A 21463-nucleotide genomic window follows, 5' to 3' on the forward strand; every position below is an offset into this window, starting at 1 on the left:
GTCTGATCCTGATGATGATTGGTCCAGGCACCTGGTCTCTGTAGAAATATCACTTTTGAGTTAAATAAAGTGTTGCTAACAGAGACACTCTCAAAATCGCTTTAAAACACCACTATGGTAAGAGAACAATTTACAGTTCAGTCGGGTCTCAGCAAATACACTCCTACTGTAAAAAAAAACAAGAAAAAAAAAGAAGAAGAAGAACGAACACTTGTGGGGTGACTGGAGTTCTGTCTGGCTCCTATCCAGCAGGAGTAAATTGATCTCTCAAGTCAGTATTTTCAGCACCCAACAAGGTAAAAAAAGAAAGAAAGAAAAAAAAAAGAGTTAAGATGGCTGGAAGTAAAGCCATCACTGGAGCAGACAAGCCTTTCAAAGCCAAACAGAGCTTTTGATATAAATCCTACTGTACTAAATGGCAATAAGTTAAGGTAGGATATGCTAAAAAAAGAAACAAAGGAGTGAATTCTCGGCTATTTGAAGCAGATAACATCCTTGTTATGTAAAGTGAGCTTGACTTTTTGACATTAGAGCTGCTGGTGGTGAAGATAGCAAAGTCCTTGGTCCGTTTTCTCTATCCCATCTCTCAAGGGTACTGTTTGGTTTCACACTTCAACACAGCTGATCGATCTTGTTGGTCCATCAATATGAGTAGGTTTTTATGGACACAGACACACACACACACCTGAACGCATCAGCCAACCGCCGTAATGAGCCATTCCGTGATGGGCTCTTTGCAGAACAAATAAAAAATGATGTGTTCTCACAGATGATAGTCTTCTCTCTAATAAGTGGTGTGCGCACTCATCAGCCCCTCTGACCTGCAGCACAGACACACAGACACTGAAACACACTTACACATCCCTGGGGAGACTCTGACTCTGCCCGACTGTTATATAAATCTCCTTTTCTATGAACTTTGCCACCGGTGGTATGGCATCATCATAATAAACACTGGCCTCCATCAATGAAAGGGGCATTGCTGCACACTGTCATCAGTGAGGAATAAGAGAGAGAGAGAAAGAGTCAAAGGGAGAGAGTGTCTCTGATCGCCATAGTGACAGCACCTCTGAACATTATTAAAACAAGACTGCAGAAAACATCTTATTTTTCACGAATGACTAAAGCAGTGTTTGGGCCAATCAGTAACAAGTAAACAATGTGAATAATGAAGCTTGAGCCTTTCAGTTTTGTGAAAAAAATGATCATCACTCTGTACAAAAAGGGAAGTTTTGAGTCTAAATTCTCTAATTGTAAATGTTCTTTTTCAATTTAGTCATGATTGGGTTAGTCTGGGTCCACACTGAATATTTCCCCAGTTGAAGAAAAAAACAACAACAGTCAATTAGAGCTTCACAGGCTTGGACTAAGGCCACGTTCAGACAGACAGCAGCACTGCTTGAGCAAACGCAGCCGTCGTATTCATGTAAATGGCGCCAGTCTGTCAACACAGTGGGGGTGCCAATGCATGGGGCTCTGGCAAAAAAATGGAACGAGGCTCAACCTTTGCTACAATGCAACACATGGCAATCCTGCAAGGGGCTGCGTTGGCCAAAGATAATATGCATGCTCACTGCTGTTTAACTTTGGATTGTCATCGCAATAGATAAAATAATTGTAGCCATGATCATTTTCCAGTTAAAGTGTGTGGTGCCTGATAAACCTTCAATTCAGGGATCCGTTACTGAAACTAGTCTTCCTGGAACTTATTCATTATCTCACCAGGGCCTGAAGCAACATGTCTCCACTAAGGCAGCCCCCTGCGTGGTTTTAACACTGCTTGGTGTGAACACCCACTAAGAATAAACACGTCATATTCCCACAAGTATGCGAGAGAAAAATCCCTTCCACACAACTCCTACATCTCAGAACCGCTTGTTCGTCTGTTGCTGTCTGGGGTTTACGGTGAGAAGATTTCTCAGTTTTGCTATCACTCTTTCAAACAAACATGTCAGTTTAGCATAATCTACGTACTTCTTTGATCAACATTAACAACCGCCACCGCAGCATCTGTTTTGACTGAAAATGATGTAGACGGGACAGCTAAGTCAGTCACTACTGATCAGTTCCTTCAGAGTAAGACGACCGTGCCACTTAAACAGAAAACAAAAAGACAAATCTGATCACCAGAATATGACTGAGCCTCATTTTGACATGATTTCCAAAACAAGTGTTCTCAACAGTAACGAAACAAACACTCTTTCTGAACATTGTGTTTGTTTTTAATTCTAGAGTTGCCTGCACCATTGCTTTCCATTCAAAGTAATCAAATAAGAACTTGTATTTGTATGTTGTTACATGTTTACTGGATTTTTTTAAAATACTTTTACAAAATTCCATATTAACTTAACACCCAAAATATACTGTAGACATCTCATTTTGTGCTGCTTTCCTCTGTTCATTCAACCTTTATTTAAATATTGAGGGATCAGTGAGGACATGCCCTCCTTTTCAACGATGTCCAGCGTATATTTAACAAGAAAACAACAGAACACAGTTAAAAACAGTTACATCCATAGCAGTAGCCTGCTTATCCGGTGACAGTTGTCCTCCTTGGGCCCGGCGATTAGAAAGATGGATCAAGGCTGGCACGCCATGAATGGCTCTGCATGCTAAGTACAAAGCTCATAGAGCACTAGAGTCCAATTAATTACACGAGCCTGTTTTGCGCGGGACTGCTCGTTATCAGACTCATAACTGTCTTCGTGACTAATGTCCCCCCTCCAAAACCCAAAGTAACAACAACTAGCAAACTGATTGCCGCAGGCTGGTGTTTATGAACGAGTATAGAAAGAAGCACAGACTGACATCTCCACTCTGCAGCTAATTAGCGAGCGTGTAATGGCCAAAATTCCCTATTCCTGCATGAAGCGTTCAGGGACCAACATCTGCTGTCAGTTACTTTCAAGAGCCAATGGGATTGCTTCAATAAGCACCCCTTCTGTCTTTGATTTGATGCCAGTTTTCATCTATTCCACACAACCTGTGTTGTTGTCTGTTGTCGTATGAACGGAAGTGGAACACCTTGATATGAAAATGTGCTGTCTGTTCAAAGAAGCTAATTCTTGTACATCCTATGCTTTTGCAGATAAGATGTAAATTTGATGATATTTTGTTCCGTCGTGACAGTGTATTGTGTAAAATGTGTTGTTTTATTGTCTAAAAAGAAAACACTGAGCTTAGAAACACGTAAAAACACCCACCCATATACACACACTCATACAGTGAAAAGCCAGAGAAAAATAAGCCCAGGGCTCATTTAGAGGTTGGTGACGCGTTCCTTTTCCCATCAGTAGAGGTAATCACAGCGAGAAAGGGAAGAAAGCTCATCTAGGTTGACTTTTTCACTTCCTTCCCCAACGAAAATGATGAGTCAGCAGTGAGAGGCGGCTGCCACACAGTAGGGCAGTGGTGAAAAATGAAAGTGACTGCTGCCAGAAGAGTGGGGAATCAATTGCGACGAGGGGAGGGAACAAGTAGAGAGAAAAGCATGAAGGTGAAGTCAGGGTGAGGGAAAGAAAAAAAAAAAGAGCAGGAGTAAGAAGTGGGACAACAGACTGAGATCACAGGGAGCACTGACAGACAGGCACGGCGGCTGGGTGGGATGGTAGTAACGTGAACTAACAGACAGTCAGCAACAACTTTTTAAATGGCAAAGATGGGAAACATGGAGAAACAAAAGGGAACAAAATGTGCTCGGCCTAGATATGGTGGCGGAGTGAAAGGAAAGACGATGGGGAGAGAGCGAGAGGAGACAAGAGACGTTGACGTCTGTGGGGTTAATCATTGAGCGTGTCGGGGGAAGGGGAGAGCCTTGTTGGAGTGACAGGTCTGCAGAGCTGAAACCCTCATCAGGCTTGCCGTCCTGCCCCGTAGATGTCAAAGCATCATCTCCAGAAGGGGAGAAAGGAGACACGCCTGGCGAATGTTAACCGCTCAAGGCTGTCTTTGAAATGGCCAAGGTATAACTGCAAGTTCAACTTCTTTCCCCCTGAGTTAATATCTATGATAATCACAAGGGCGAGTGCAGTGTGATCTCAAAGTCCCATCTTTCTCTGAGGAGATTAAAGTCTGCTGGCTTTATTGTAACCATACTGAGTATTACCTGTGTAAGCACATTAAAATAGCCTTTTTGTTGCTGCCCTTGCAGCTGAATCCTGGTAGCAAACTCCCCTATATGAAAACCTTTTATATAATATTGTACAGTATATAAAATGTTTCCTCAAATGTCAAACGTTTCCTGCCCAGCATAGAAGATTCTGTCTGAGACTGAATGGTCTTTGTTTGCTGGCCTGTGGCTCCACTTCAATGTGCAATTCTGTAACTTTATCAAATCATGTTAGCTGGCTAAACATTAATGTCTGGTCTTCTGCTGTCCCCGTTTCACCCTCAGGAGACAAACAGACCGCCCTGTGTTCAAGACTTCAGAGTGAACCATATCACAGACATTCATTCAGACAAGTCACTGCACAAAAAGATCCAGAAATGAGCAGATTGGAGCCATGGCATGCTTAGCTGACTTTTGATCCACACTGGTCTGCTGTAGAGAATTGTTGTTGTGGCTGACGATCACCACTACTTTTTACATTTTCTCTAGTTGGTTATCAGTGGCTGTGCAGCAGAAGAAATGTTGTATGTTAAATCAGCTGTGCAGGAAGTCAGTGTGTGTGAGAGAGAGCTGGCTGTCTGCTTTTAAAAGACGACTCCACTGATTTAGCATTGCACTTGTCAGATTCACTCTAAACTATTTACAATCAAAAATCAAAATTGATGCAGCAGAAGCAGAAATGTTGCGTTTTCTCTTGGCCTATGTTGCCTTTAGCTGCCTCAGGCAAGGTTGAGGAGTGGACCACAGAGGTCCAGTCAGCTCACTTTTATCACCGCACCCCTAGTTTTTCCACATTTTCAAACTCAGACCGAACCGGCGCAAGTGACATCACTTGACTCGGCTCCTCTTCGAGCCGCAAGAGGTTTTATACAGCATACCGTATATGCTGTGGTACTCCCCTAGACCTGTAAACTTTGTTATGCAAAATCTGTGGAGATACGCTTCAATCAATCGGCAAATTTCTCCAAGGCCAATAGTTTAATGTAAAACAAAGTCAAACTTTACTTTAGTTTTTAGCTGTAACTTTTTCTTATTTAAAAGAAAACATATATTGGCTGTGGTTTCTGCGTCAGGTCAAGTACAACCTGATGATGCGAAGCAGTTTATCAGTCTCTGTAGCGCGTGAGTGCGATTCTACTAACCAGTTTGAAATAGAATGTGAGCCTCTGATACCATCCAAAATTGATTTGCTTGGCTTTAACAGCGTATGAATGTCATAAAAGTCTTTTATGCCGCCTGGGAGAGAAAGCAAGATAAAAATGAATGCAATTACAATCCTGGAGTGTGTGAACACTGTCCAGACCAATCATCTGTTAGGAGTGGTAAACTCGCAGACAAAGCTCACATTCATTCTACATTTGTATAAGTGCTATTTCACTATACACTTATAAGCAAACTATGTAGGAGAAAAAGGAATATCCATCTTTTTAAAAGTTTTACCAGTGTAACACTAAACATATGATATCTTTCAGCACAGAGGTGACAAGTCCACTGTACCTCTAGCATTTCATAGCTACTATCTAAGGAAATGTGTTTCAGAGCAGGTAAGTAACTTATGACTTGAAATATAGCAATTTAATCTCTGCTTGTCTTTACCCTTTTGAAGCGGGGAGGTAAGAGAGTGCTAGGTGGATAATGTCAAGTCTGTGTAAGTGGCTCCATTGACATTCTCAGGAGACAAATTGGAGGATTTTATACTTCAAAACTGCCTGTCCTGCTCCATTTAATGCCAAAGGAGATCCCTGCAGAACTCACATGGATGTGGACATGGCGGAGACCAGTAGGGGGCACACTTACTTTGTTGCAGCCCATACTCTACACATCTAGGGTAATTGTGAATCATTAATGCATGCAAGTGCATGTGTGATGTGTGAGCAAAGGGAAGTGCAGGAAAGACAAAGAAATAGACACACAGGAAACATAAGCGTACTTACAGTAATCTGGGGGAAGGGTTCCAATGGGTGGTGGTCTGGTTGTGCTGGTGACCACTGGTGGAAACTCGCCGTTGGCTGAAATGAAATATAGTATATTTATAAAGAAGGCTGTACAGTCTCTCCTTAGCATGCAGCAATAAAATCCTGTTGCTGCTACACTGAAGAACTAAAAGGGATAGGCACAGGAGCTGCAGACCCCTCACTGGTACAGAGAAAGTGGAATCACCAGCAGGGGTCATTCTTTCATTTGTACCACCAATGGCTACACAGAGGGAGTGGAATTCATAACATCCAGCTTCTCACCATCTATCCCTGTTCCTCTAGTAGATAGTAAGTACATTCAGTCACAGCGTTTTGTAGAAATCCATCAGGCCTCCAGCCTCACCGCTTTCCCAGGACTGGGATCATAAGCTTGCTGGCACCTTGATCTCTTCAAATTCTCGCCTAGATTTAGTCTTCTAGGCAAAAGGCCTCGCTGATTGGCTATTGCTGTTCGAAATAGAGGAATTAGATTTTTTCCTAAAGACGTTGAGGCAGGGGAGACTTATTTAAACTACGATAATTAGGTTTAGACGCTGACCTGGAGAAACAGTGACCTGTTATAATTCACTGTGCGGATGAATCATTTTCTTTGATCAGGTCCATGCACTGCAATCAGTGGTATAAAAGACCGGCATGAATGGTGTTAAAGAGAGCTGCTGCCACATCTGATGAGGCACTGCGGAGGCTGCAATCAATGCAACCCTGTCAGCTCCACGCAACTTTTCCAGTATTTACTTTAGGAAGTGCTGAAATGACAAAATCAATATCCGACAATAGGACAAAATACATTAAAATCCTGAATTAAAATAATTCTTCACCAATACTGAAGACATTGCAGAGAAACCCATTTCCTGAGAAACGTGAACACTTTTTCATTCTCACTCTGCAAAGGTTTCACTTTCTTATTTAAAGAATACCAGATACAGATAGTGCTATAAATTTATCTGTAACTCCCAGAAAGTGTTTTGTTTGTTGTTCTGTCCACCTCCTGATTTCTTTGATGTAATGTTCTGTAGAAAGCCCCCTCTGTGTTTCTGTTGTTAGATGACCCTTGTGAAAGTAGACAAGACTTTTGTACAAGTAAGATTATTTCAGAGAGGTCAGATAAGGTTCACTGTGGTTTGTGGATCTTATTCTGTTGCCATCACGCAATGGTATGACATCAAACAAGGGCATGAGTTCAAATCTTGACCTGCTGCTATTCTTCTGGCTTGCTTCTGATTTATAACTTTTAAAATAATGCTTGAAACAGTGTAAGCCACCCAAAGAGGTTACATTGCTCAGTCAACTGTAGAACAATAGAAATCTTTGCTGTTTCAGTCAGACTATCACAATGCTTCAGTCAATCAACAGTGTGCCTTCCTTATAGTCTATTTATTAAACATTCTCAGTGTGCTCATAGACCAGCGGCATGTAACCAATGCATTGTAAATGAAATTCTATGTGCGTATGACCCGCATATTAAGCTCTATTTCTGTTCTGCATATGGAATAGGCTTTTGAGAGAAAGATTACATGGTTTCAGGGCCTATTTGCATTTCTAGCTTTCTAGTTGTAGACTGGCCCATCTTAAAGCAGCAGACAACATACAGTTTGTTTACGCCGTAGCTGCCTGATATTCTCCATAGGGTTGCCCCGGATGGCCAACAGCAGCAAAGAATGATTTAAAGGTTTCACAAGAGCATTTTCTTTCACTTGCTTTGCTCCTATAAGTACTTCTGGAGTAAAAGGTTGCAGCCCAGATAACACTAACAACCCACTGATGAGCAGGTGGCGTTTCCAAACCTTGGAAAGAAGATGCATGAGCTAAATATCAAGCACAAGTCCAAGTTTCCTAATTGTGGCGAGCCAATGAGTTGCTCACATAGTGTCATCCGTCTCTGTGGTTAAAAAACAAATCACGCCTGCTTTTCCTGCCATTGTTCTGGGTGTGTCAGGGGACAAAAGCAAGACTTTTCATCTTTATCTTTATAATCATTTCACCACAAAAACACTCTGACAAATCTGACAATATGGCAGGGGGCTCCCTCAACAGCTGAAAGGTTGGAAAGATACTGTGTCGTGCAGTTCCATTTGGTCCAAGAAAACCTGCTTTGACTTAGAGCTTACAACTTGGCATTAATATTATTTGCGCTCAAGTTGTAACCTCACCTCTGGTCTCTGGGTGGTTTATATCATCAAAGTCAGCAGGTGGTTTCTACTGGAACTTTCTCTGAATAGAGAAATCTTGTAATTTTGGCTTCAAAGCTTAAAAAAAAGAGCTACAAGAAATCCAAGCACTGCTTAACAAAAATCCTGGCAGCTCGAAAATCAATAGCTCATTCCCTACCCCTGTAATCCTCAAATAAATATGATCGTCTAAGTCTCCACTGTTTGGAAGCTTTGATACAGACAGAGTTTATGTGCAGACCGTCACATAAAGCGTGCATGTGACGACAATATATTTGATTGTTTGTGCATTTACTCTACGCAGTCTCTCTTTAGGTAAGACACTTAGATGTGTTACGTTTACACAACAAGTTCAGCAACTTTTTATATCTTCAACAAAGTTGCTAATAAGACTCACTGCATTGTTATTCTGAGCATGAGGCAACACGCACCAGCAGGGAACAGACAGAGCAGGAGCGTGCAGCATTGGTATGCTGCAGCAGCAGGAAAAGGACTCAGCAGGTCCACCACAGAGCAGCGTGAACCAGAGGGCAGGGCAACAGCCGGCGTGGCTGTCACTGTTCATTAGCAGGGCGACGTAAGCTGCCTGAAGCCCACCAGAGGCCAGCTACAGGAGGAGGGGGGCACCTCGGTTTTCACCCAAAATATTTTGAGCCATTGCAGTAGCTCGGGGGAAATATCCACACCATGTCTGTCCTCATGGAAATGTGAGATTTAAAAGCCGGCCTGCCATTTTGTATATTTAGATCATTTGCATGTTTTTATCTAAATCTGAAGCCGGCTGATAAACATGGAAGAAAAAACACTTGAGTAAACTTCTTTTGAGTAGTATAGTGAGTGTGAATACACTGAAGACTGTAGAACATCGGTACTTACTGGTCAATGATGTGTCTCAAGACCGAGAGGTGCAGGTGATAAGTATTGAAATAAATGTCAGTTTGTGTAGTATTACATGAGTTACCATAGCAGATAACAGCCGACCAAACTGTTAGCACATCATTTGAATAGAAAAATGAATTTCATGAATAAAACTCTGCGTATGGTTTTCATATTGTCAAGTAATTTCCATGCAAATCTCCACCACTCAAACAAAATGGTAAATGGACTGTACTTATATAACACCTTTCCAGTCTTTTGAACACTCAAAGCACTTTTTACACTACATATCTCATTCACCCATTCACACACATTCATACACTGATGGCATTGGCTGCCATGCAAGGTACAAACTGCTCATCAGTTTGAGGAGCTAACCATTCATACGCAGCCTATCAGTAGCTTGCCCAAGGACACTTCAACATGCAGACTAGAGGAGCCGAGGAATTGAACCTCTGGATCAGTTAGTTAGTGGATGACCCACTGTGTCTCCTGAGCCACAGCTGCCAGTGATGTCAAGGACCAGCTATACTGAAGAGGCACATTCACAACGTGATGTTGGGGAGCCTCTTTTGATACAGCTCAGTGAGTGGGAATAAAAGTGATGGTACATGGCAGAGAGTAAAGGATGAACTTCCTGTGCTGTCTAACCTAATAAACTAATTTAATGATGCTGGTGAAGGTAAAATGATAAAACTGACAGCCAAGTCCAACACCTGAAGGGCAACGAATGCATCATCAAGCATACACGTGCTTGCCAAACTATACATCACACTAAAGCCAAGCGAAGTGCAGGAAAAAGGGCACGGATGGCTGATCTCCTGCATAATGTGTTCGCAATATGTTTTCCCACCAAAACATATTACAGGGCCGTGTGACAATGCTCAGATCCATCGTGCTAATCACTCACAGTGATCACTCTGGGAAACGATGTCTTTTGCTGAGCATCAGCATCTCATATCGGTCGCTCTGATTGATAGGCGATAAAATGTGACTTTGTTGAGTGTGGCTGTAGGTAATGGATACCTGGCCTAGATTAAGAACTTGCCATCTGGAAAGCAAGCTAGGATAGATGATCCTTCAGAGCTGCCATACCAGTGCTGCAGCTCCAGAGGACATAAAACACAATTGGTGTGCAAATATCTCCTGGAAAATGTCATCTCTTTAAATAAAGCGTCTCTGACCCAATAAGCCCATGTTGATTCAGAAGCAACGGCGACTCTGCTCCAGCTTAGACCAACCGCAATTTCTCACATCATATTCGGCTGATGAACTCCATGTTATCCGATTGATTTTACAATCAGGGCGATTGAGTTATGATTACATCTGTGGTTGATGAAGTCAGCAGAAATCTAATGGTGAGCACAGAATATATTATGTGTGCCACTGTGTCACATTTGTCATCTCTTATTGTACATTTGGATGGAAATTGGTAGCTAAACAATGTGTATTTAAGGCTCTATTTACAGAATGCAGCAAAAATAATATGGGGAAGTATGGCAGAATATTATGTTTTCTTTAGTGTGTAATCACCTGAAGTTATTACATTATACTGAGCTTTACATCTACAGAGGAAGTAGATCATCTCGTTTCTACAATAGCCCAGAATGGACAAACCAAAGCGATGAAGTGACACTCGCTCTAGATAGGGCTTTTCGTGAGTTTCGTATTTAGTCTCACCTACTTGATTGAAAAGGGCAGGTAAGGTGAGGGGTATCTACAACGTCACTGCTAGATGCCACTAAATCCTACACTCTAGGCCCTTAGTAGCTCTAATTAATTACATTTATCTTGAATCTATTTGTTGCAGTAACTACACCGCTCCAAGACCTTCTCACCTTAGACAAAACACCATGACAGGGTCAGCTTTATAATCCACTGGGGACCACAAGCCGTCAAATTAAAGCAGGAAGAAAAATCAGACACCGTCAGAGGGTGACACTGCTGCCCCTGCCTCTTGAATCAAATTCTTGGCCAGGGTTGTAGACAGTTTAACACAGCTTCATTTTAACACTGTTCTCATTGTTAGAACTATATTCAGGTACAGAGATGTTCAGACATTATTATTCTTGACACAGTTCAACCAGGTTCCTCCAGATAGGCAGAGATGGAGGGAGGCACTGAACTCCTAACCCTTACATTCTCCTGACGCCACACACGGTTGTCACCTTACTCCTGTTTCTTATAGTGATAAACCATCTCAGTTATAACACAGAAATATCTGAAAAGGTGACGTGAGGCTTGACCTTTATAAGCCCGCAGTACAAAATTGGAACATATTCCCTTATCAATCAGCAAGCTGTATTACAGCGAGTTTCAGAACACATCAAAGGTTTGCTAAAGGCATGTGATAATATATATAATTTATCTCTAAGCAAAGCTGCAGTATGCTTGATAAAAATATTATTTCTGTAATAGAATTATGTTTAAAAGACGAGTGTTGACTGAGAACTGCGAAAAGTTCTGCGTTGCTTTAAAGAAGACAATGTACTATAATAAAGTTCTATCGAGGGAATATTTACGTGACTAAATCATGGATAAGAAAGTCCTTAATGAATGCTCCAGAGTGTAAAAAAAAACTGCTACTCGTTCAAATATTTCTTGTTAGAATATGAACATAGGACAGATCTGTGTTGATTATTACTTTAATTGTTTTTTCCTCAGGCAATGGGTCAAAAAGATTATCAACAAAGGTTTAATGAAGTAAGAGATAAAAGGCTCATTTTTATGGTACTCACATGCCAGAAAGCAGTCCATACTGAGAGAGATGTTGTCGAGAGAGATGGCTGAACCGGGTCCAGGTCCATCTTCTTTGCTAAACTGCAGCCAGAACCTGCAGAAAGACAGAGCTGCTTTAAATGCCGCACAGTCTGTGAATGGATGGTTGGATAGCTTCTGACTGAAATAATGTGAGGAAGAATTTATCGTGCTTTAAGAAAATTTCCATTTAGGTTTGGCTTTGTATGCATTGTATGCCTTGTGACAGCTCAGTCTAAACTGTTAAGGACTGCTGCTCTTTCAGCAGATCTAAAGAGAGAGAGAGAAAAAAAAAACAGTTTGACTTCTTAAGGGATAAAACATATTTTCTGGTTCCAAGTGATAAAATACTTTCATGCACAAAATATTTTAGGCAGGCATGGTTACACAAACTGGCAAGAACTATGCAATAAAGAAGAAGAAGAAAAAAAAAACTTCAACATTTTGAGAAATATTCTTATTCACTTTCTTTCCAAGAGCTGAAGAGAGAGGATTGATACTGTACGGCAAATATGATGCTGTAGCCAGTAGCTGTTTAGGTTAGTTTAGCTTATGACAAGGACTGAAAACAAGCGGAAACAACTTGTCTGGCTATGTTTAAAGATGACAAAATCGACTCTAAAGCTCAAAAATGAACAAAAAAAGCAAACTATGTTTTAAATAATATAAAATTTGATATATTTTTCATCACATGTTTCTGTAAGGTTAATCAGTTTCTCATCATTCTGTTGATTGTTTACATGTTCTAGCTTTAAAAGGTCTCATATTGTAGAAAATGAGATTTATTATCTTCTTTTTAATTCTAAAGCAGGTAAAGGTGCTATACACATGCCTTACAACTATAGGAACTTCTTTAAGAGATTGGGTTGTCTGTGGCTGTAACACAAGTTACAGTAAATATGACTTATGATTCAAAAAGCATTCTCCCTTCAGCACCATCAGTCGTTCAGATAGGAGGTTTGTATCTGTCAGTTTTAATATTTAATAAGCCAATTGTTGTTTAAACTTGATGGAAGTTATATTTTACCTCACTTCTTGCTGTCAGCCCACAGGTCCTCAAACCATAAACACTATACAGACAGTTGTTATGTCCTGACTTTTGTTTTCACTCAAGGCTGTATTTCTGATTCTATTTAAGCTCTAGAAAGGTCACTGTGCAAAGAGTGACAGGTTCACCTTGTGGTTACGAACATGACATTCTAATTAAGAGCACAAGCACAGCTGACTACATAACCCAGAAATCAAAAAATAATCATCTCAGGGGAGCAGGATTATCCAAGCTTGAATAGTAAAGAAACCCCCAGTCAGGCAAACAGAGAAGAACAGTCTTATCTGGGGATTCTCTTTTTTCTTGATTTATTCTATTTCGTTTTAATCTCTCTTTTTTTGAAAGGAAATGAGGGCTGTGGCTAATTGGAAAGCAAGTAGTGTGCGTGGGTAGAGCCTTCTGTATTGATTTCTACTCTCTATATCACAAGTGGGATAAAAAAAAGAGAGGAGTACATTTTATACAACTGTACACATGGAAGTTTCATGGCATGAGACTAGAGTCCCTATGGGATTCATTAATTTTGTGGAGTAGAGAGGAAATGTTTCGCTGAAAATGAAATGTAAATGTTGAAAATCTGCATTTATGAGAGGTGAAAACGAAGAAGAAGAGCTTCTTGGTTCTGTTTCTTAAGACCTAATTTGCTGTGATAGCACTTATGGACAGTGTGTAAGGTTTGTTGGATCGCTTGTCTGGTCCTAAACATCTCAAAGTGCCTGTTTGATGCCTCCAGACAGTCAAAATGCAGCTTGATATAATCAAACGTCCTGCTAATGTGTCCAAACAGGTGAGTGTTTGTCATACCAGTCTGCCAGCCCATAAAGAGGAAGTTTGATAAGTTTCCAGCCACTTTCAGATTTGGGTTCGGTGGCTGAAGTCCACAGTCTGCGCTGCTCCTCTGGGCCTGTGCTGTTCTCCACTATCCACAGGGACAGCGAGCCTTTCTGTGAGCCTCCAGAACACAGCCAGAATCGTACCTGTTGAAGTGAAATTTTAAAGGGTTGACTTTTGAAATACAAGCCGTATAACATGTGTCAGCAAAACACCACAATAACTTTTCTTCAACTTGAATTTATGCAAAACCAGCCAAGCGTGTTATCTGTCAAGGAAGGGATGCATTTAAAATTGCATAGAGATCAATCAGCAACAACCATCTGTTCACTTCTAATTATTCTAAAATTGATAGAATTCAAACAGTAATTTGGGGTATTTTGCTACAGGTACGGCTAATTTCTCTGTTTCCAGGAGGGATACGGTGAGTGTAAACCTGCTCTAAATAAATAACAGACAGGCAATATAGCAAGAATTAAATAGAAAAAGAAAGTCTGCATCCAACACTTCCTAACAATCATGGGACATGACCATGTCCCTCTGCTGCATTTTATTAGAGCCAAGAATATAATTCTTGCTTCACCATTTAAGTGGAACAGATGCTGGATTAAGCTTGATGGAAAGTACACGTAGGGACGACACTACCCAGACAAGTGAAATCAACATGTTTATGCTTGCATCGTGCTTGTCGATAGCAGTTTGCAGGTCCTCATCATCAACTGTGAGACCACATGGTGACCGGTTAAACATCAAGATTACAGGCAGCGCATGCCGGGCACGACATGAAAGTGAATGTGGTCTGTAGCTAATACCCAAAACTAATATCCTCAACATAGTTGTCCAAGAGCAGACAGGGTAGATTGAACAGCACCAGTTCAGTGTAGAGGAGGATTTAGAGTGTTAATCTGGCATCATGGCTAATCTTTAGCCGTGTGCCAAGACGCTGGGAAGCAAGGTCTGCAATGGTACAGTACACTGCTCTTTAATATCAGGCGCCTGCAATTCACACCTGAGAAGCAGCCAGCTCCTCTTACACTTTCATTCTTTCCTTTTTTTTGCTTCCCCTCTCTGTCCTCCCTGCAGCCCTTTTTTCTTTCGCTGTGTTTTTCCTTGTCGAGGCAAAATTTATTTCCCCTCTGTCTCTCTTATTATCTTGTTTTGTGACCTCTTGAACTCTGCATCACCTTCTCACCTCCGTGCCTCCCTTCTGTCTCAGCTCCTCTCACCTCAAATCAGTCCCTGTCTCCACAAAGTACACATGCAGGAGGCCAAAGGTCGCTGTACAGTGCAATATTAAAATAACCAACGCAACTCTAAATGCTAGATGCAACAGCATCAATCAAGACTTCAAGTACACAACCGTCTCCTGAGACCGATTCTGTGGGCATCATGATCTGAATAATGCATGACTTCTAATATTTTTACAAATAGGTCAGCAGATACAACCTGTGATTGATGAAGTCAACCTCACTGTTTGTTAGGATCTCTCTCTGGGAAATGCAGACAGCACAATGTTAACCTGCTGTCTCGGCAGATTACAGGTTGATTTTTGAGCCGCTTCTGAAGCAAATAACAAGAATTATGTTTCTACTCCTACAGCGACATTCTCGTTTTATTATATGCCCATGGTACATTTCAAATATGATACTTTTTTTTCATTACAGCTGTTGAATGGTGAAGTGGCAAATTAAACTGAGTAAGTGTTGATTTCCAACCAGTGGAGACCAGTGGAGAATATTGCAGAGCCTGTCCTGTCAAGTTAAGGTTTCTATGAAGTGACAGTTGCTGTTCAGGGACCCGGTTTGGCCAACAGTCAGTTGAACACACATATACAGAGGTATCCAGTTTTCAGTTTTATGTAGGATTTGCAAAGGCAAGGGCCATGTCATCACTAAACACGTAGGGTTAGAGTTTAAAGTGACTCTATCTTGCTCTTTAATTCGTTTTTTTGAGGTTTACACTTAAGCAACTCCAGCCAAACTTACTTAACGTTACATTTTCTAGAATTGGTACACATCCACAAAATATTTTCTCATATAAAAGTGGGGCATACTCTTTAAAATATTAAAGCATGAATCCATGTGTGCTTGCTTTACAACCGCACAAAACAAACAAAAATCCTGACAAGATACAGCAAAAGCAACTACGGGTTGATAGGGCTGGGTGGACTGAATGGTGCACATCTGATTATGTGTTTGCTCACCGTGCATGGGGAGTTTCTTAGAGGCGGAGGGTAGAGAGGGCTCCTCAGTAACGCTGAGCTACGTTGACCTTTAGACTGGCCTCCTTCCACACTGAATGTAGCACCTTGAACACACAAACACATACATTAGCCATAGAGAAAAAGAAAAACAGTGGCGTAATATACATATGAGTTTCTGAAATATGAAGTAAACTGTCATTTCTCCATTTGTTCGACTTCTAACTTAACCGATCTAAAGACAATAAGGTTTAAGAAAAGCACAGACAGACAATAAAATTAACACTGGTTATCTGTCAAATTGCAAGTCACCATTCATAGGTTCTTCAGACTACCTCTGAGAGATCTGTAAATAGTTGGGAGCAAAAACAAGCCTCCACAAACAGACACACACCCGAGTCACTGCACTGATGATGAACTGTAGGACTCAGACATGCTGCAGCTTTTACACCCAGTGGGATTCTGTTTGTAGCAGCGCACTGAGCTCTGAACAAGACAACATGTCTGTGTCTGACACATCAGAGGTTTTGGTTATCTTTCCACATTCACAAGCTGTTAGACTCAAATATTCAAGGTCATTGCTTTAAAAAATCCTCAAGTCCTGCTTTACTGTATAATTTTCCCCTTTGAAGTCCAATTTAATGAGGCTTTAAGGCTGCTGTGTGCACACTTAGGAGAGCCTGCAAATAGGCCACTTCCTCATTTGCTCAGAACACTGTTCGTGGTATCAGAATAGACATGTATGAGCCACCTGATGATGGACAGCTCTGTCTGGTAGCCTTGGCCGGTGACTGGATTCTTCTCCAGGAGAGACCACGGCCCGTTATTGACTGCCAACTGCACTCGCCATCTTCAAAAGAGCAGTAGCTGCCATTGAGAAAGTGGCCTGAAGAGATACAAGAGAGAGAATATATCAGGGCAGGAGAGAAGAAGATAAGGAGGGACGATTGAAGGGGTGGGGGGGCATATAATGAGTGGACAGGCCCGGCAGGAGGGTTAGAGAAGAGAGGATAGAGTGAACACTGACAGCCAAACTGCCAAGGAGAAAAAGGACAGAGGTGGGGAGGAGTCTGGGGATCAAGGAGTTGAGCGACAGTGAGGTTGAAGAGGTTGAGAGGAGAGAAGCATGCAGGCGGTGCAAGACTAATGGCTCACAGGACTAAATGTGTTGGTGAAAATTAGGGCTGAGGTGTGGTGGGATGCGGTGTGGTGTTGTAGTGGGGGCTCTCAGAGAGACTCTAGAAACAGAAGCAGAAAATGGAAAAGGCCTGAAGTGCCTAGAGGGGGTGATAGGAGAGAGTAGAGGAAGAAAGGAACGGGGTCTGAGGGGAAATGAGAAAACTGAGGTGGTGACATGATGTGCTTTGGTTGTGGCAATCAACTTGAAATCACTTCACAGGACAGCATGAGCCTTGGATGTATTTCAACCACTGACAATTTACAAAGATACAAAGAAAATGGTTAATTGGATGGTGTAGAGCTTGTGTAACCATAAAAGGATACAGTAGGCAAGTCTGTGTTAGGTCTGTCTCCTTATTTCCACAGTGTGGCTTCATGCAAGTGCAAATTCCTCGATTTGCAAACAATGTTTTTACCTTTATGTTTGGCTAAGTAACTGACAGAATAAATCAAACACAATTTAGATAGTGCAAATACTTAAACAGACATAATTTTGCCAGTGGCCCCTTTTCTGAATGGATTCTTTCACTTTCAGGACTATTTCCCAGTCCATTTTCACTTACAGATAATAGAGCTCTACTGTATATATGTACAGGGCCTCAAATCAGTTTAAATCTTTCAAATAAATGTCACAGTATCTGTCCAAAGTGCTGAAATGACAACCTGCCATATAAATAAATCACTGGCATGGATTATTGAAATGTGCCAGTTACTTATGTCGTTCTCATAGAAATACAAGTTCCCTAGACATTTTTATAGACTAAAATTAGACATACATTTTAGTTTTAAAATAAACCTTTTAAACCTTGCATAATATAAATCTACTCATGGTGTATTTGTTACTGCTTATTTGATCATGTAAATTACACCTTTTTAACGATTTTAGGCGCCGCTGAGTACTTCATATCAGACTTCTGTTGACAGTCAGTGATGAAGTTGAAAGTTTTCACCTTAAATTTGCTTTTTGTTCCTTTTATCCCAAGCTCTTGTCTGTGAGTGCCCGTTACCTATAAGAATCCCTGAGTGCCCAGATAAGAGTGTGCTTTCTGGAAATAGCATCATCCAGATAATGGCACCGAAACTGTCCTGAGCAGAGATCATGAAGCACGAATTCAGGTAGAAAAGCAAGAAAAATACTTGCTTTATCAATGGCACTAGCTTTTATACATATTAAAGGCTTTTCAGGTTAGAAAAACCCTGTAACACCATTTCGGTTTTTGTTTTAATATAATACAAAGACATGTTTTCCTGTGATGTTTTTCTGAAGCAAATAAAAGCTTGTCTAGACTGTTTGGATAATAAGTACATTTCATGTTCTTCTGTGTCTTGTGATATTATGAGTCTCTATTCTTGTTACACAAACCAGTTAGTGTCTCTTAGATGTTCTTCAAGCAAAGCACAGACTTTATTCAAAGTCACATGATAGGATATCCGCACATGACATGAATAAAAAAGTCCTTGATGATGTCACGTCTACACACATCAGCTCGGTGCAGATGTCTGACTTTGTGCCTTTCGCCATCATTCATTAACTGTTGGCCATCAGTCTTGCCTTGGCACTCTAATGTATTCAACCCCAAACACTTTATTTAATGAGGTGTGAATATGAGGTGTGAATAAGGCAGACATAACAGTGTCATTACTTTTTTTATGAAACCTGATATGAACATTACTTAACCTTTATGAATGTTGAGTATAGTGTCATCCCGTTGTACATATCACTTTGAAGGCAGTGTTGACACCTGCTGATGTCTGTCATGGCAACTTGACAAGACTACACGGCCTATAAAAACACGCCATGACAGGCCCCATATAATAAAGTGTGATTACACTGCTATATGCTCTTTTGATGTGCCCTCAACAAATTCTTGAACTCAGATAAAGTGATGAAGATTTATTAGAACTATTACTACTTCCTGTTTAGGGCTTTTATTGTGGAAGGTAGAAAATAGAAGGAGTGGATATGTAGCAATGAAAAGTGTGACGTCTTGGTTCACGGAGCCTCTTTTATAGTTTTAGAATTTTTGGTGTAACTCAACCCACCAAAAGTATCTGCTAGTATCTAATATTTTGCTATTGAACAGAGGTCAAAGGTAAAAATTCCTTCCAATCGGGTTTCGGATTGGATCAGTCTCTTTTAATTAATAAAAATACATTTCTAATTATTAGTGGAATTTTAAGGGTCCGTGTAAACACAGCTACTGTGTAATAACTGTTATTTGGGAAAAAGATTGATCACTTTTTGCTGATGATGTTCAAAGAAAAACAGAAAGAGATTCTTGGATTTGTGGATTTCTACTTTAAATTCCAACTTGTGTCCACATTTGATGCAAACAACATTCCTTTGTAGATGTACGGAAACTGTAGCGTTGGAAAGCAGTGGGGTGTCTGCAGAATCAAGACTAAGATGTGACTCTCAACGAGTGGAAGATGTGTTTATGAATAATAATGCCAATGTAGGATGGTGAAGTCTTTCCACAGGGACTCGATTTCCCTTATATGTCAGGAATCTTTGTGATTGACACAAGCTAAGTTTGTTGCTCCTGCCTTTCCTTGCTTTTTTCTGTTAATGAGGCTTGGCACAGCTTATGAAGGATTTAAATAGATCAAAATCAGATGAAGATAACTCATGGATAGATCATACAGAATATGGTATCAGAGAAGGAACAGTGTGTGATTTGGGTAGAAGGGGGTAATTGTGACGAGGGGAAGAGATGGAACTGGAACAAATACGGTGCCGAAGGTAGGCTGTGGGTGACAATGAGAGAAAAGAGACACGTGAGAGTGTCAGGATGGACTGATGAATGAACCGTGGATCGTTGGTCCTTGTCCTTCATCAAAAAGGACAAAGGTCATTGCTATTTTAAGAATAGATTGAAAGACAGAGAGACAACCTTGATTTAAAGCAAATGACAGCTGGCCTTCATGCCTCTGTGCACTCAGCATTATGAGGGCGCACAGTGGAAAAGATGTGTGGAGATGTAGAGAAAAGAGGCGTCAGATCTTAAACATTTCCCAACTGACTCACAGCAATAAGCTTTTCTCTGCAAGACCCAATCAGTCAAAGTCAAGGACTCTCCGCAATCTTCTGTCTTACTGATGTAAATATACAACTACAAGTCTTATTATGGTCTTCATAACAGACTATTCAGGTATATTTATATAGCTGTAATAGATCCTTTGCTGTGGATGTTTGCTGAATGTAAGCCAGGAGCGTGTTTAGCTGGCTTTGTGTTTTACTGATTATTATTTATGTTCAAATTCTGCCTTCTACAATCAAATCCTTACACATACACACTTATTACATTCAAACGGAGATTATACCCTTGGGTTAGCCTCTCAGGCCAATTAACACTGATACGTCTCCCTTCAGTAGAAAGAGACTCTGCTTGGTTGGGATTTTCACCCTCTCTTTACCCTCTTATCTCCCAGCTCCCATAGTTTGCAAACCTATAAGCACAAGGGAGCAACCATCATTTTAATAAGCACCACATGGGAGGCTGACCTGCACTGTGGGTAGGACCAAATTAATTCTGTTCACTTTAATATGGGTGAAAAACTCTGAAATCAAAGTACAACATTTAAAAAAGAAACTCCAGAGGGAAAGAGTGTTGAACTGTGTGTCTGTGACAAAAATGCATGCATGCAGGTAGGACTAAAAAAAGATCCTTGCCACTCTCACACACACACACAAACACTAACACACACACACACAAACAGCAGGGCCTGGGGGACTTCACTTGTGAATAAGATGTCAGCATACTTGGCTAGTGTTCCTCCTAGGCCTCGGGAAAAGCAGAAAACAAATGTGCAAAGAGATAGAAATAACAACCATGGAATATGTCAAGGGTGAGCAATGCTAGCCAAGCATAGCTACACTGCCTTTTTTTTTTTTCTGCCTTTCTTCCTGCCTCTCTTTCAGGAAAGCTTACACACACGCTCATTTGGGCAGGATGCAATGGCTTCATTAAAGACGAATCACCACGGCTCACCAATTTAACAATTCGGCCGTTTTGATCCAGAAAATGCAGTGCGGGAAGCTCGGCTGTCACATGGGCTTTCCTCTTACAAATTTTTTACCAACAGCTCTGCCCATTATCACAGTGTACTCACGACATAGGTCGCCTTCATCATCGCCGAGTGGACAGTCTGTACTGAAGTCACACACTTTGTCCAGTGGGATCCCAGGCCCCTGGTGACAGTTGTACTGACCCTCCAGTGTGATGTTTGGCCCGGGTGAGGATACTGGACACAGGAGGAAGGGGGAAAAAGAGGAGGAGGGAGAAAAAGAAAGAGAAAATTTGTTATAATAAACGTTTC

The 21463-nt window shown here is 41.1% G+C and overlaps 1 protein-coding gene across 3 annotated transcripts in view; it reads right to left on the reverse strand.

Moving 5' to 3' along the window:
* Window positions 1-21463, reverse strand: part of alk (ALK receptor tyrosine kinase) — a 302582-nt gene that overhangs the window by 30149 nt on the left and 250970 nt on the right. For all 3 annotated transcript variants that reach the window (XM_027274896.1, XM_027274895.1, XM_027274897.1), the window contains 6 exons: window positions 21257-21388; window positions 16716-16850; window positions 15968-16071; window positions 13738-13910; window positions 11867-11961; window positions 6043-6117 (listed from right to left, as the gene is read on the reverse strand). In XM_027274896.1, coding sequence (XP_027130697.1) covers window positions 6043-6117; window positions 11867-11961; window positions 13738-13910; window positions 15968-16071; window positions 16716-16850; window positions 21257-21388 — 714 coding nt within the window. The remainder of the gene's footprint in view (window positions 1-6042; window positions 6118-11866; window positions 11962-13737; window positions 13911-15967; window positions 16072-16715; window positions 16851-21256; window positions 21389-21463) is intronic.

The sequence above is a fragment of the Larimichthys crocea genome, chromosome XXIV (assembly GCF_000972845.2).
Source record: "Larimichthys crocea isolate SSNF chromosome XXIV, L_crocea_2.0, whole genome shotgun sequence".
NCBI lineage: Eukaryota > Metazoa > Chordata > Actinopteri > Sciaenidae > Larimichthys > Larimichthys crocea.